The sequence below is a fragment of the Pteropus alecto genome, unplaced genomic scaffold (assembly GCF_000325575.1).
Source record: "Pteropus alecto unplaced genomic scaffold, ASM32557v1 scaffold313, whole genome shotgun sequence".
In the NCBI taxonomy this organism is placed as follows: Eukaryota; Metazoa; Chordata; class Mammalia; order Chiroptera; family Pteropodidae; genus Pteropus; species Pteropus alecto.
Genome location: NW_006434832.1, coordinates 1,976,618 through 1,990,323, shown reverse-complemented (window position 1 = coordinate 1,990,323; position 13,706 = coordinate 1,976,618). Strand labels below are relative to the sequence as shown.

Below are 13,706 nucleotides of genomic sequence, written 5' to 3'. Positions count from 1 at the left end.
TAATAATAATAATAAACCTCTCAGACTTTATAACTCACTTCACAGGTCCTATGCCTGGCCCATGGGGTCCGCTTGAAGTGATCCTGTCCCAGGACTTATAGCAAAGTCCCCAACGTTATTACTTAACGTTATTACATTTCATAGGCTGATGGTCCAAAGGGGTCAAGTCTAGCCCTACCCACCTTCCCGATGAGGGTCCTGAGACCCAAACTCGCCCACCCACGGGACGTGCCTCTGCAGTAGGATATCTAGCAGGCACCCGAGCCAAGCTCTCCCCCGGGCTCTCCTCAGCCCCCGCCACACCGCTTCTGAAGGGGTGTCCTCACTGCAGAACCTCTGAGGTCCAGAGGCCCAGGAAGATCTGCTCTAGGGGCTGGTTTTCTTGGCAGAGGCTTTCAAGAACATGACAGGAAATCACATTAGCAGTCAGGCTTGATGGGGTTGAGACTCAGTGAGGTGTGATGGAGGAGGAGAGAGAGAGAGATTGAGAGAGAGAGAGAGAGAGAGAGGAAGGAAGGGCACACAGATTGGGAGGGTCTTTGAGCCCTTGGCCACAGGTGCCAAATCTGGAGACTCCATGCATACATCCAGCCTGTCTGGAGCTGGTACTTAATTACCTTTTATTAAATTTTCCACAAATCCACGCTGCGAAGGCTCCAGGTAATAACAACGTCTGGGAGCCCAGGAATGGTGCGATGCCCCAGTTTTGGTCACAGGTGGACCAGGTGAGCCAGTGTGCAGGGAGCCCCTTCACCAGCGCCAGCCATCAGCTGCCCCTGCCCTGGCCCCCACAGCAGGCTGTGTCTAGGTGGGTGGCTTGTTATTAAATTTTCCACAAATCCACGCTGCGAAGGCTCCAGGTAATAACAACGTCTGGGAGCCCAGGAATGGTGCGATGCCCCAGTTTTGGTCACAGGTGGACCAGGTGAGCCAGTGTGCAGGGAGCCCCTTCACCAGCGCCAGCCATCAGCTGCCCCTGCCCTGGCCCCCACAGCAGGCTGTGTCTAGGTGGCTTCGTTTGCAGTGGGATGAGTCATTTATTAAACACCTACTGTATGCTGGGCACTACGCCAGGTGCTTTACAGATGTCACTGCTTTTCTTTCTCACAAATGCCTTCTGAGACTTTCCTTCTCTCCCTGTCTTTCCAGCTGAAGAGGCTGCATAATCAGCCCAAAACACCCAGCCAGCAGGCGGAATCCATTTCTGCTTGGTCATAAAAACCCTTCTTTCCCTGTCCCCATGGTGCATTTCTTGGGGGACAAGCAGGGACTGAAAACAGAGGCATTCTCTCCGTCCTGAGCTTCTGTAGGGAGGATGAAAGCTCATAAGGGGTTTTCTCCACCGAGGCTGAAAGGGGAAAATTGGACCAGATCATCTGGGGGGCTGCCTCTGGGTGACCCCTCAGGCTGGGACCCAGCCCTGTCTCTCAGCTGCCACATTAGCCTTATGCAATCTGAGAAAGAGCATGCCAGCTGGGGTGGGGGGTGGGGGTGGTTCCAGTGCAGAGACCTAGAAGGCTGCTGCACAGACAGCAGCGTCAGCCCAAGAGATGACCAGTATCACCAGGAAAGACAGCCAACCACATTCAAGAGATGACCAGAGACTTTGAGATGGTGAGCAACATCCTGAGAGATGGTCGATGACACCCAGAGAGAACAGCACCACCCTAAGGGACACCCAGTGGCACTCCAAGAGACCTTCATGACACCCCGAGAGAGGGTCAGTGATCTCCTGAGTGAAAGCCACCATTAGCTACGGAAGGAGCTGGGGTGCCTGAATGGACACAGTCAATCCCTGGGGACCTGACCAGCACTCTGTCCATCTAGTTTGGAGACCTAAGACTGGCAGGTACCCTGAGGAAGGTAGCACAGTGTGGCACTGGGCAGAGGCCACTCCAATGTACCCTTAATGACCAAAATCCGGTAAGTAGTGACCAACCAATTATAACCAGATTCTCTGCAAGACTCACCTTGTCCCAAATGGCAGGACTGTCAGACTTTCTGTCCTGATGTCTTTTCGGGATGGCGCAATGAGTTCTCCCTGCCTGGTCCCCACTGTCCCTGCCAAGTCCCCCAGCCTTGGACATCCCCTCTGAGGCTCTTCCTTTCCACCTGGGTTTCCCGAGCTTCCCCCTCACCCTGCCCCCAGCTCCTACAAGCAACGTTGGCATCGCCTAGGAGATTGCAGAAATCTTAAGAAACGCAGAATCTTAAGCCCCGCCCTGGGCCCTTTGAGTCAGGAATCTTCATTTGAGCTAGAAGTCCAGATGAGCCCGAAGCTTTTCAGAAGGCTCTGATCCAGCCAATCCGAATGCGAACAGTGAACCCGGTGCCATAATCCTATGCCCCCGGAGTCCCTGGCTCTTGATGCTCAGCAGAATGTGGGGGAGGGGAGCAGACTGTGTGCAAGTGTCCTGAGAGGTGGGGAAGAGTCTGGGGCAGTGGGGGCGTCACTGCAGTGGAGGGAAACAGTGTGTGTGTGTGTGTGGGGGGGTGCTGATATGGGGGTTGGGGGCCAGTGCAGGGTGGTCCTGGAGCATCAGTGCCATGCCAGAGGGCTGGGCCATGCAAGAGCCAAGCTCCCCAACTGGGGGCTGGTCTTCTGGTGGTGATGGCTGTGGGCAGGTGTCCTGCCCAGCCTGGCCTCTGGGCACCCTCTCAAGTCCCATTTCCCAGGCAGCCATTCTACCAGTCTATTATCTGTGCTGCCCCAGGCACTGGTGCTTAATTAGGGCTCGGCCAGGGCCCAGAGCTGAGAAACAAACCACTTGCTCGGTTCATGAGAGACTCTCCTCTTCCGCTTCATGGTAGCTCCGGGAGGAAATGGGGAGTCCTATGAGTGGGGAGGGGCCTGGAAAGGCTAGAGGGCTGGCAGAGGGGGTGGCGTTTTCACTAATTAAATTAACTGACTACCCAAAGTGCTAGGCAACGGGGCTGGCAGAAGCTGCCTGGGAAAGAGGTGAGTGGCAAAGCCAGGTAGGGGTGTAAACTGCGCTGTGGTGTGAACTACGCTGTGTGGGTGGCAGCCCCCAACTAGTCGGTAACCAGAGGAAGGGGTACCCATGTTACCTGTGATCTCCTCATCAATGACCCTCCCACCTTCTAGGCATACACTGCAACCTCCCTTGACCTCAGGTGAGGTGACAGGCAGAGGGGTGGCAGATGAAAGAGCGCCCTCCACAGGCCAAGACATAGGCAGATACCACCCTCTCTCTACCAGGAGGTACGGACTGTATTACTCTGGGCCCTTTTGCAGACAGATCAGGAAGCTGGGACTTAGTGAGGCTAAGTTATCTGTCCAGAGTCACATGGCACATGTGTTGGAACCAGAATCCAAACCCCAAGCCATCTGCCTCCAAAGCCCATGCAGTTCCCACTATACTGGTAAAGAGAGGACTGATGAGAAGCCGATGCTCCCGTCTCACCCTAACTCACTAGTGGAGAGAGGGAGAAGCCCCTGCTCTGGCAGATAGGGTAGGACCTGTGGGGTAGGCAGAAGGGAAGGCTGAGAGCAGCCAGCCTCTGCCCTTGAATCTTTTAAGGGTGTTGGAGGGTGGGGAGAGGGGCTGCTGAGTGTCCCCTATCAGCCAACTAGATGGAAGGTACTTAAATTAGAGCAGGAGAGATCTGGGTGAACCATGAGCTTCCCCTGACATTCCGGAGGCTCCGGCGCAGGGAGGGGGTCTGGGAGCAGCTGGTAGCCCCAGCTTTGCTGATGTCCAAGAAGGGGACAGACATTTGCTTCTCTGGGGTCGGGGGCAGTTTTCTGTCCTAAGGTAGGACACTGGCGACCTGACTTCCAGCTGCGGATACATCCAGTTGGAGACACGTCGTCCGTCTCTGGCTCCGCAGACCCAGCCGGATGGTCAGAGCACAATGTGGGTGCGATGGGGGGCTGCAGACTTCTTGCCTTAGCCGTGCTGTCCCTACTACTCCTTTCTGGGTGTCACCCATGGTCTTAAGAGTCTCCGACAGCACGGACCTGCCTTCCTGAGCACGAGTCCCATTGCCGGTCTTCCCACTGCTCTCCTGTGCACCGGGTAAGGAGTCCCCACTCCGCGGATTGCTCTGCTGGCCCACTCCACCCCCACCCAAGTCCATCTTTTCGGGCCCAACTATGTTTTCTGATCTGGAACCCTTCCTCCCTCCTTTAATCCAGAGGGTACCCTCTTCCCCAACCCCAAGACTCCCCACATTGGCTCATGTGTGAGGGCTTAGCAAGCTGGGGGCTATCTTTGCTTAGGTCAGGTCACTGGGGAGGCACACTCACCCACCGCAGCCCGGGGTGGACATGGCCTGGCCTGTGATCTGAGATGCCAGGAAGCCTCCTGCCCTGCCTCCCAAGTAACTCACCCTGCCAAAGCAGCACCATTGAAGAGCGATCATTCTTTTAGGCTAAGCTTCGCCCTATCTTTGCAGCTTCTGGGAGAGGACAGCAGAGCCCCAATGGCTCAGTGATGTGAGAGGCCAGGCAGCCTGGGGGAGGGGCTACCCAAAGCACTGAGGGCTGGGTGGGCCGCTAGGTGCGGAAAGTTGTCCTCCCACCAACAACCTTACTTCACACCAAGTACTTGGCAATGGGCAAAGGAGAGCGGGGACTCAAAGCCTCAGGTTCCTGGCTCTGACTCACTCTGGCCGTGTAACCGTGAGTGAGTCCCGCCCACTTTCTGGGCCTCAGTCTTCCTGTGGTGAGGTGGGTTGTACTAGATCAGAGTTTCTCACTTTTTCCCCATCGGAAGTTCTCCCCGCACCCGCCTCCGGCAGGGGGCAGGTTCCCAGGTCCTCCCTGGAGAGTTTAATTCACTGGTTGTTGGGTGCAGCCCTGGGACATGTATTTGAACAAGTACATGGTCCCTTCCAATTTAGATCTTTTAGGCACTGGAATTCCCCAAACTGCCTAGACCAGCCCCTCTCTCTTCCACGCCCCAGAAGCCTGGGGCCCTCAGACAGCTTGGACATCCTCCTGTCTGCCCTTGGCTTTCTGCTCACCGGTTCTTCCAGCTCCATGACCCCAACCTTCCTCAGCACCCATTGAAGGGGTACAGGGGAGAGGACAAGGGGGACAGAGAAGCAGCACCAGAAAGATAGCTATACCCGTGCATCTGTCAAATGTCACCCTTCAAGGATTATTCATTGTGGCACTGCTGGTAATCACCAAAGAGAGAATAAAGACTGGGTAAATAAATTATGGTGCATCAGCACGACAGGATATTATGTAAATGTAAAAAAAATGAAGCTGTTCTTTATGTACTGATACGGAACAATAGCCAAGATGGATAATTATGTGAAAAAGACAAGGTGTTGAACAGAGTGTAAAATATGCAACGTTTGGGCAAAAACAGAAAAGGATGTGTGTACGTAATGACTTGCATATGCAGAGAACAGCTCTGGAAGAACACTTAAGAAAGTGGCAAAATGGCCGTCTCTGGGGAGGGAATTCGGCAGCTGGGATGGGGTGGGAGGGAGGCTTTCTCTGTATTCCCATCTGTACCTTTGAATTCTGTATTATGTGTAAGCAATATCTTCTCAAAAACATTGAAATATTTAAAAGGCTCTCCAAGGGCTTTTCTGAACTGCACGGCTTCCCTCACCCTCATCCCTGATTCTGATATGGTCCCCTGGCTGGATCTGGAAGGAAGGAAGGAAGGAAGGAGGGAGGGAAGGAGGGAAGGAGGGAAGGAGGGAAGGAAGGAAGGAAGGAAGGAAGGAAGGAAGAAGGAAGAAGGAAGAAGGAAGAAGGAAGAAGGAAGAAGGAAGAAGGAAGAAGGAAGAAGGAAGAAGGAAGAAGGAAGAAGGAAGAAGGAAGGAAGGAAGGAAGGAAGGAAGGAAGGAGGACCCAGCTCATCGTATCAGCTCCATCTCCCCGGGCCTGCCTCAACATCAGCCTCTGGGTCCTTGACCCAGACTGGCCACTGGCCATGTAGCAGGCACAAACCCAGGCTGGGGACCTGACCCACCCCTCAACCGGGCAGCCTTGTGGCCAGCCTCACCTCCTCACTGAGGATCTCTTGGCACTCCGAGTAGTTCACACGGGCGGCCCAGCTGCCATTGGTCAGACATTCCCGGTAGCCGTTGTCTGGAAAAAAGGAGAGTCAGAGTGACCTGTGGTTCCTGTCCCAAATAGCAACCTAGGCACCTGTCTGTTCTTTCCTCTGTCCATCCATCCATCCATCTGGGCCAGCACAAGCGCCCGATTGCTGGGGGAAGCTAGGGAGAGGGGCTTCCATACTACTCCCATCTTCCTGCCTCTTTCTGTCCACTGGCCTCCAATAGGGGTACAGTGGTGACTCCAAACACCTGCCCATGGGGCCACAGTTCTGCCCACTCAAACTGGCATGATCATGCCCACAGACTGTCCCATGGGCAGGCTTGACCAGCTCACTGGGCCGTTTCCTTGCAAGCCCTTATGTGATGGCAGACTATGTGGTGGGTGTGCTTCTGAGAAATCTTCCAGTTTGGGGTCCACGTGGCAGCAAAAAAGATTGGTGAGATCTGATGAGTAAATTCTCACAAGGCTGGGAATGATATTTTGGAAGGGTATGTGGTGACAGCTCACGTAGCACAATGAAATGACAAGGTTTCATATGATGACTATCCGTGGTGAGTTTCCCATGGAGGGGATCCTCACATGGCCATGTTTCATGTGGGGTGGGGCTCACAAGGCCAGTGTTGGGGGAGGTCCCCGTGAAGGCATTTCCCCACAGTGGACCTTATGTTGGAAGGTCATGTGGGAAGAACATCCATGGTGGAGGTCACTTGGGACAGAAAATGACAGGTGGCAGAGTATGCTGGGGATGTCACAGAGAAAGTTTCCTTGAGTTAATTCTGGCCCTGACTCCAGGCAGCGCTGGCCAGAAACGAATTGAGTCCTTAGCCTTGTCCACTGGAGCCTCTTTCCTGCTGTAGCCTCTCCATGGCTCCTGCTGACCCTCACGTCACAGCGGGCAGGAGGAAGGCTGGGAAGCTGCCTGAGCCCTAGTCCCTGAGTCTGGCATTGCATGGGAGACAGGCAGGGCCCCAGGACTGGCTCAGTGCTGTTTTGCTGTCTGAGTGACTTGGGCCAGCCAGCTTCTTGAGCTTCTGTCCTCATGTGTATGAGGAACGGCTGATCCCCAAAAGGCCATCCAGGCTGGGAGCCACCTCTCCACTGAAACATCAGGACAACAGGGAGATGATGGGGTTGGGCACTGGGGGGAGATGCTGCTATGTCCCCGAGATAGGAAACCACAGCTTGGCCTCCAGGGCTGCAAGGCTGAGGCTCCTGTCTAACCCAGCTCCCCGGACCCTCTGCCGAGAGCCTGCTCATAGTGCAGCATGCCATTGGAGAAACGAGGCTAAATGAATTTTTAAAGCTCTGCTCAGCTTCCCTGCCAGTGGACCTGATCTCGGCGGAGTTGGTAAAGATGCTGCTGATTCTCTTCTAATTGCTAAGTGAGGGATAAGCTACCAGAGGGTTGAGGACTTAGTGACAGAATTTTCGGGGAGTTTTGTAGGGAGGTAAGACACAAGGGGACCCAGTGTCTCCACCATGGACTGGAAGTGCCTGGGATCAGAGGCTGCTCCAGAATGTCTGCAAAGAAAGAGATTGTGGGGCAGTGATCTGGGTGGAGGGGCACAAGGATGGGAGGTGAGGGTGGCGGTGGTGCAGGGGAGGGGTTCTTGCCTATGAGAGGAGACGAAAGCAGTGTTAAGAGCATGACTTATGACCCAGGCGCCTGGGTTCAAGTCCTGGCACCACCCCTTACTACCCTTGTGACCTTGGGCAAGTCCCACAACCTGTCAGCTTCCTTATCTGTAAGACGGGAATGATCTTAACAACTCCTACCTAATGGTTGAGTGATCGTTTTCAGTTAACATGTGCAGAGTGCTTGGAGCTCTACCTGGTGTGTGGTGTGAGCTCTTATTTTTATTATTATTGTCTTGGAGCTGTGTTTATATAACCTTACATAAGATTCAGAAAGTGTCACTTGTCCCTATTGAAGGGAGTACTGGTGGAGATAACGGGAGGCACCCCCTTGGCTCAAGCCCCGCTTTCACACCCCACATGTGGGGCGGGATCCTGGAGTCCCTGGAACAGGTCATCCAGAGGTGACAGGTTTTGGTGGGGAGGAAAGAAGACAGGGGTGGGGGTGGGGCCTGACGAGTCATTGCCAAGGAGGACACGACCTCCTTGTCTTTGATTGCTGAGCTAAGCAGTCCTGGAGAATCACGGGAAAATGGATATTTTTGGAAATGTTTCCCATTCCTTTGAAGATCAGAAACAGCCCGAGGGAGGGCATTAAGAGGAAGTCCTGGCAGCAGCTCATCAGGAAATGAATTAATTAGTTTTTAATGATTAGGTACAACTCCAGGTTTTCGCTTGCTACTGATTGCATGAGCATGCCCCTCACCATTCTGGCACTGGAAAACTGGAATGGGGTTCTGTCATCCCTGCCCCCACATCTAGGGACCATCGCCCCCAGCTCCTCTCCTGGGATTACAGAGGAAAGAGCGAGGGAGCCAGGAGAGCACCCCACGGATACCTCCTACCAATCCCGCAGGTGGAGCAGCCGAGGCCCAGAGAGGGCCGAGGGTTCCTCAGCCAGATACGGAGCGGAGCCTGGCTTCCACTAACAGCAGGGATGGCACATTGAGTAGCACACGCCCAGACACTGAGGTCTGAAAACATTTACTTTGGGGAATGTCAAGTCACTCTCGGGGATGAGAGTAGAGGGGGCTCATTGTGGGTGGCCAGGGCTGGCTGGAAAGGTGGGTGGGGCTGTAGCCACAGAAAGCCTGGCTGGCCCCACTCAGGAGTGTGGACTTGACCGTGGAGGCAATGGGGAGCTGTGAAGGGTGACTCCAAGCAAGGGTGTGACAAGGTCAGATGTGAAACAAGGGCTAGGCATTGGGTACCTTGGACAGGGACAGTGGCACTGGGGATGGAGGGCAGGTAGGGTTAAACATGCGAATCACTTTGGAGGTGGAATTGAGGGACCTGGTGCCTGAGGGGCAGAGGGGCCGCCTCCTGGAACCCCCAGTCATGCACCAGCCCCAGGGCTGCCTCCTTCCTGCCGGCACACAGCACTGTGAGTGGTGCCGCAGGAGGCCTCTGATTCCCAGTTTGGCTCCGCCTCTAAGCTTTGTGACCTTGGGCCATTATCAACCCCCTGCCTCCATTTCCTAATTGTAAAATGGGCCCTAAGTTGGAGGCTGGCCCGCTGTGCACCCCATGCTTTCCTCTTAGGTCCCTCTGCCCTTCCTCTTGCTGGAATAGCCTCCCCACACCCCTCCTATCTTTCTCCTTCTGTGGATTCTGGGCTGTGGTTGCAGATGTGTGAAGCCGCATGGTTTGGCTGTTCGAACTCCGACCCAACGCCACCCAGGGCCCTCCCCGCTTGGCTGCAGCCTCTAACCCTAACCCCCATTAGTCCAGCTGGTAAAGGAGAGAGGGGCAGGAGAAACTTGGGAGTTTTGATGTGGACAAAGTCTTAGAAGCCATACCGTCCAGCCTTCTCCCTCCTCAGACAGGGGCCAGAGGGATATAAGAGGAGAAACTTGTGCTAAAGGTCACACAGCGTGTCTTGGAGTAAAACATATGGTATCTGTGGTCACCCTCTGTACCCTCTTGGGGCTCTGAGCTCAGGCCCACCAGACCCTGAGGGCCCACCTGGGGCCCCTACCCCCCCCTGCACAGGTCATGGCACCGGCCTACAGCTACTGCTCTCTTGATAAGCAGAGGCTGTGAGTCATTGACAGGGGAGAGCAAATTAATTCTGAGGGTGACAGGTGGCATAGCAAGGAGCTGCAAAGCCTGGAGGTAGAGGCTCAGGGCCTCAGGGGAGCGAGGTGTTTATATGAGGATCAAGTATCTGAACAGACCTAGGTCTGTCCTTCCCCACCCCCTCCTCACCTGTGAGTCTGAATGCAAGGCCAAGCCCCCTGGCTGTGGATCCAGAACTGAGTCCCCTACCTCCTGGCTGGAGGGCCCTGGGCAGGCTTCATAAGATCTCTGAACTCAGGGTTCTCATCCCAAAGTTGGGGCTATTCTGACAAGTCCTGCCCTACTTCATGGAGATGTTGGAGGCTGAAGCCGACTAACCCAGTCTGTTTACTGCAGAAGAAAGTGTCAGACAGACCTGAATGCAAGTCTAGCTTCACCTCTTACCAGCTGGTGACCTTGGGCAAGTTCCCTAACCTCTGAGCCTCAGAGGCCTTAGTTATATAATTAGCATCATAGAGTTATATATAGTGTCTTCCAGGGATATTGTGAGAATCAGCCCGATGAGCAGAGTGCCCTGCAGAGCAGAGCTGGCCTTTGGTAAATGGAGGCTGTACCCGCAAAAGGTATCGGTATTGTCATTATTATTATTATTTCCTCTACCTCCAACAAGTCTCAAGCTCTCCCCCATCCTGTGCTACCTCCCAGAAGATGGTCTGCCCTCCACATGCTCCCTTACTTGTGGTGTTGTAGCGGACACCGTAGAAATAGGCAGGGCAGGGTCGAACCACAAGCTGCCCTGCAGGGCTCCGGGGCCAGCAGGTACCAATGAGGTCCACGGATGCATTGCATTGCAGTCCTGGGGGCAGAGACAGCCAGTGAGGCAGAGCAAGATCCCCACTCCCGTGTCCTACCCACCTCCCCACTGTCCCACACTCACACACCGATTGTGGACAGAACAGGAGAAATGACCTCAGTGCAAAGATGAGCTCGTCCTATGCCAAGGAGACACCAGGGTAAGGAATCTGAATTTGATGCTATGGCACGAGGGAGCCAGAGGAGGTTCCAGAGCACAGGAAAAGAGAGAGCAGGAGGTGGTGTTAAAAGCTGAGGTCCTGCCCGGCATTTAGAGGAAGGCTGGACCTGCTTCAGCTCCCTGCTCTGTAGCCAAAGGACCCTTCTCTCGGCACCTCACTTGGTGCAGACTGGAGATCTTAGACTTCACAACTTGGAACAGACCCAGCCAACTCCTGATCCAGGCCCCCTCATGTCTCTGGAACCAAACCGTATCTGCTCTGGCCCTGCAGGAAGGAACCAGCTCAGTGAAGCTGGCCTACCTTGCAGCTGGCCTGATGACCACATTTACTGAACATGCATTGTGCTCTGGTCTATGTTGTGCCCTAGGAGAGGACTGGCTGAGAAGGGGGCCACAGGGAGAAAAGGGAGGGAGACACCATCGCCGGGAGTAGAAAGGGCACTGAACCAGGAGTCTAGGACCCTGGCTTCAGACGCAGCTGTGCTTCTAATTTGCTGTGTGACCATAGGCAAGTCACTTGCCTTCTCTGGGCCTTAGTGTCTTTATAATAAAATAAAATGGTTGGATCTGATCAGAAATTCTTAATCTCAGATCACTGAAAATTTTAAGGGTTCATAGAGACTCTACAATTAAATGAAAAAATTGATCTATACATGCATTTTACCTGGGAAGAGGACCATAGCTTTCATTAGATTCTCAAAGGGGCCTGTGACTCGAAAGAAGATATAAACAGCTGAATTAGAAAGAGGATGTCAAAGTCCCCTTCCAAATATTTTCCCTTAATTAAAAAGCTTTTTGAAGAGTGTGTGTGTGTGTGTGTGTGTGTGTGTGTGTGTGTGTGTGTGTTAAGACAGAGTCGAAGCCACAGTAATTCCTCTTCCTCTGGAGGGTTAGAGGGCTTTTGCTTTCCAAAGAGTGAAGGTTGGGCTGCGGACAGTTGTGGCAACCGTCCTGAAGCTGCCCCTTCTTTTCCTGCCAGGAAAAGCCGTGAACCAATGCGGGTGCAGCCTGTTCAGTGCTGGGTATCAGCAGCTGCCAAGCCCTGGCTGAGGCCGGCCTGCCATCTCCTCCCCAACTTAGTCTGTCCCCAGTCTCGCAGAAGACAGCGCCGGGTTAGAGTGATGTCCTTTCTCTGCTGGATATGGGGCAGTACTGAGCAGCACTTGCACAAATGCTGTTTTTTCTTTCTAATCAAAGCTATTCATAGGGTGCCCGTGCAGATCAGGGTTCAAGGGGCAGAGGCCTTGAGGCCAAGTGGTTTAATCGAAAGAGAAAGACATCTAGGCAGGAGCCTAATAGATACAAGTAGATGGCAGGCCAGGCGGCTGGGGTGGGCCAAGCCCTAGCACTATGCCACAGTAGAGCATCTGTGAACGGCATCACAGGGATGGTTGGGGTAGAGGAGTGAGGAAAGCAGGTTGAGATTTTAATCTGTCATGGGTCGTGTTGATAGTGCTGAGCCTGAAGGAGGGGAGAAGCCGGAGGCGTGAGGCCATGGGGAGGGAGGAGTAATATTACAAACTGTTTTGCTTTTTCAAAGCCTCTCTTCATGTCTTTTGTGTGATCTGCATCGACCCTACAATGTCATTATTCCATTTTTAAAGATGAGAAAACTGAGACCCAGGGAAGTTAAGCGACTTGGTCAAGGTCATGAGTCAATGAGTAAAGTGTTTTTGACTCTAAATCAAGTGTTCCTTCTATTACACCGCATTTCATGCCAAGAAAGGGAGAGGCGACAAAGAGGAAGTAGGGAAGGGAGCAGCTTTTACTGAGGGCTGATTGCATGCCAGGCACATGCCAGGTGCTTTACATATACTATTTGATTTAATGACACTATTATACCTTCTTCAGTAGGCTGTTCATTCATTGATTCACTCATTCACAACACGCTCTGAGCTAGACTCTGGGAAGATTAAATGTGATGTCATGTGTGGCAGCACCTAGAACTTGCCTCACACCCTCTTAGTCTGTGTAGCATCTGCTCTCCCTCTCTTCCTTCTCCCTTTCTTTCCAGCCTTGCACAGTTTCTCAGAGCCCCTTCCACAATGAACAGAGGACAGGGCTGGACTGGGCGTCAGCCACAGCCAGGACTAGGCCAGAGCCAAGGCAGGGACCTGCCGCTGAGCAGATGGCTCTCCTGGCCTGGAGAACCAGGCACCAGGCAATGCCCAGAGCTCTACGGCAGCCCATAGCTGGTCTGGGTTTGGGGGTTGGAGTGGCCAGGGCGGCTGCTCTTTGCCCCGAGACTGTGGCTCGCATTAGGATTCCATAGCATCTACTATAGGTCTCACACCACCAGCCAACGTGGTTGCTAACTCTTCCTGTTTTACAGATAAGGAAACTGAGGTCCAAGCAGTTAAACTGCTTAACCAAAAACATAGACATTAAGAGGCAGAAGTGAGTTTTGAAACGATAGTCTTTTGACGCCTGCCCAGGGCTCATCCCAGCCTGGGCAACTGGCCCTCGCAGCATTTGGTTTCACCCGACCCCGCAGCCTGGGTTTCTCCATGTCATCATGCCTCTCTCCCTCCCTCCCGTTACCTCCCTCCCCCACCTCAACCCCGCAGCTGCGTGGAGGGGGTGAGACAGAATGCTGCCGCAGACATGACCTTTACATTAAAAGCCCAGAAAATCCTGGAGAGAATGAAAGACTGTGTGAGAAATGAGAAGAAAGGGAGAGAGAGGCTGCAAGAACTGAATACAAGAAACCAAATGCAAAGGGTCAGGAGACGAAATTCTCCCTCCCTTCAGAATAACAGGCCAGGGCAACCGCGCGGGGCCTGGAGCTGAGTGGGCAGGATCCGAGGGAGGGGGGGAGTCAGACAGGGCGAGGTCAGAGTTACGAGGGCCAATCAGGAGCGGCGGCCGGGCTCAGACTCGGAAATACCAGCTAGAAAGTTCAATAAGGGGTTTGGCTGCGTGGTTTTAGGGAGCTGGCTGAGCAGGGAGATGCAGGGAGGGAAAAGAGGG

The 13,706-nt window shown here is 53.8% G+C and overlaps 1 protein-coding gene across 4 annotated transcripts in view; it reads right to left on the bottom strand.

The window, feature by feature from the left end:
- Window positions 1–13,706, bottom strand: part of CRHR1 (corticotropin releasing hormone receptor 1) — a 43,973-nt gene that overhangs the window by 6,305 nt on the left and 23,962 nt on the right. For 2 of the 4 annotated variants that reach the window (XM_006910158.2, XM_006910159.1), the window contains exons 3-4: window positions 10,440–10,559; window positions 5,991–6,076 (exon numbers count right to left, since the gene is read on the bottom strand). In XM_006910158.2, the coding sequence (XP_006910220.1) occupies window positions 5,991–6,076; window positions 10,440–10,559 (206 nt within the window). Of the gene's footprint in view, window positions 1–5,990; window positions 6,077–10,439; window positions 10,560–13,706 lie in introns of those variants that run through there. The other 2 variants (XM_006910160.1, XM_006910161.1) reach the window with 2 other exon arrangements.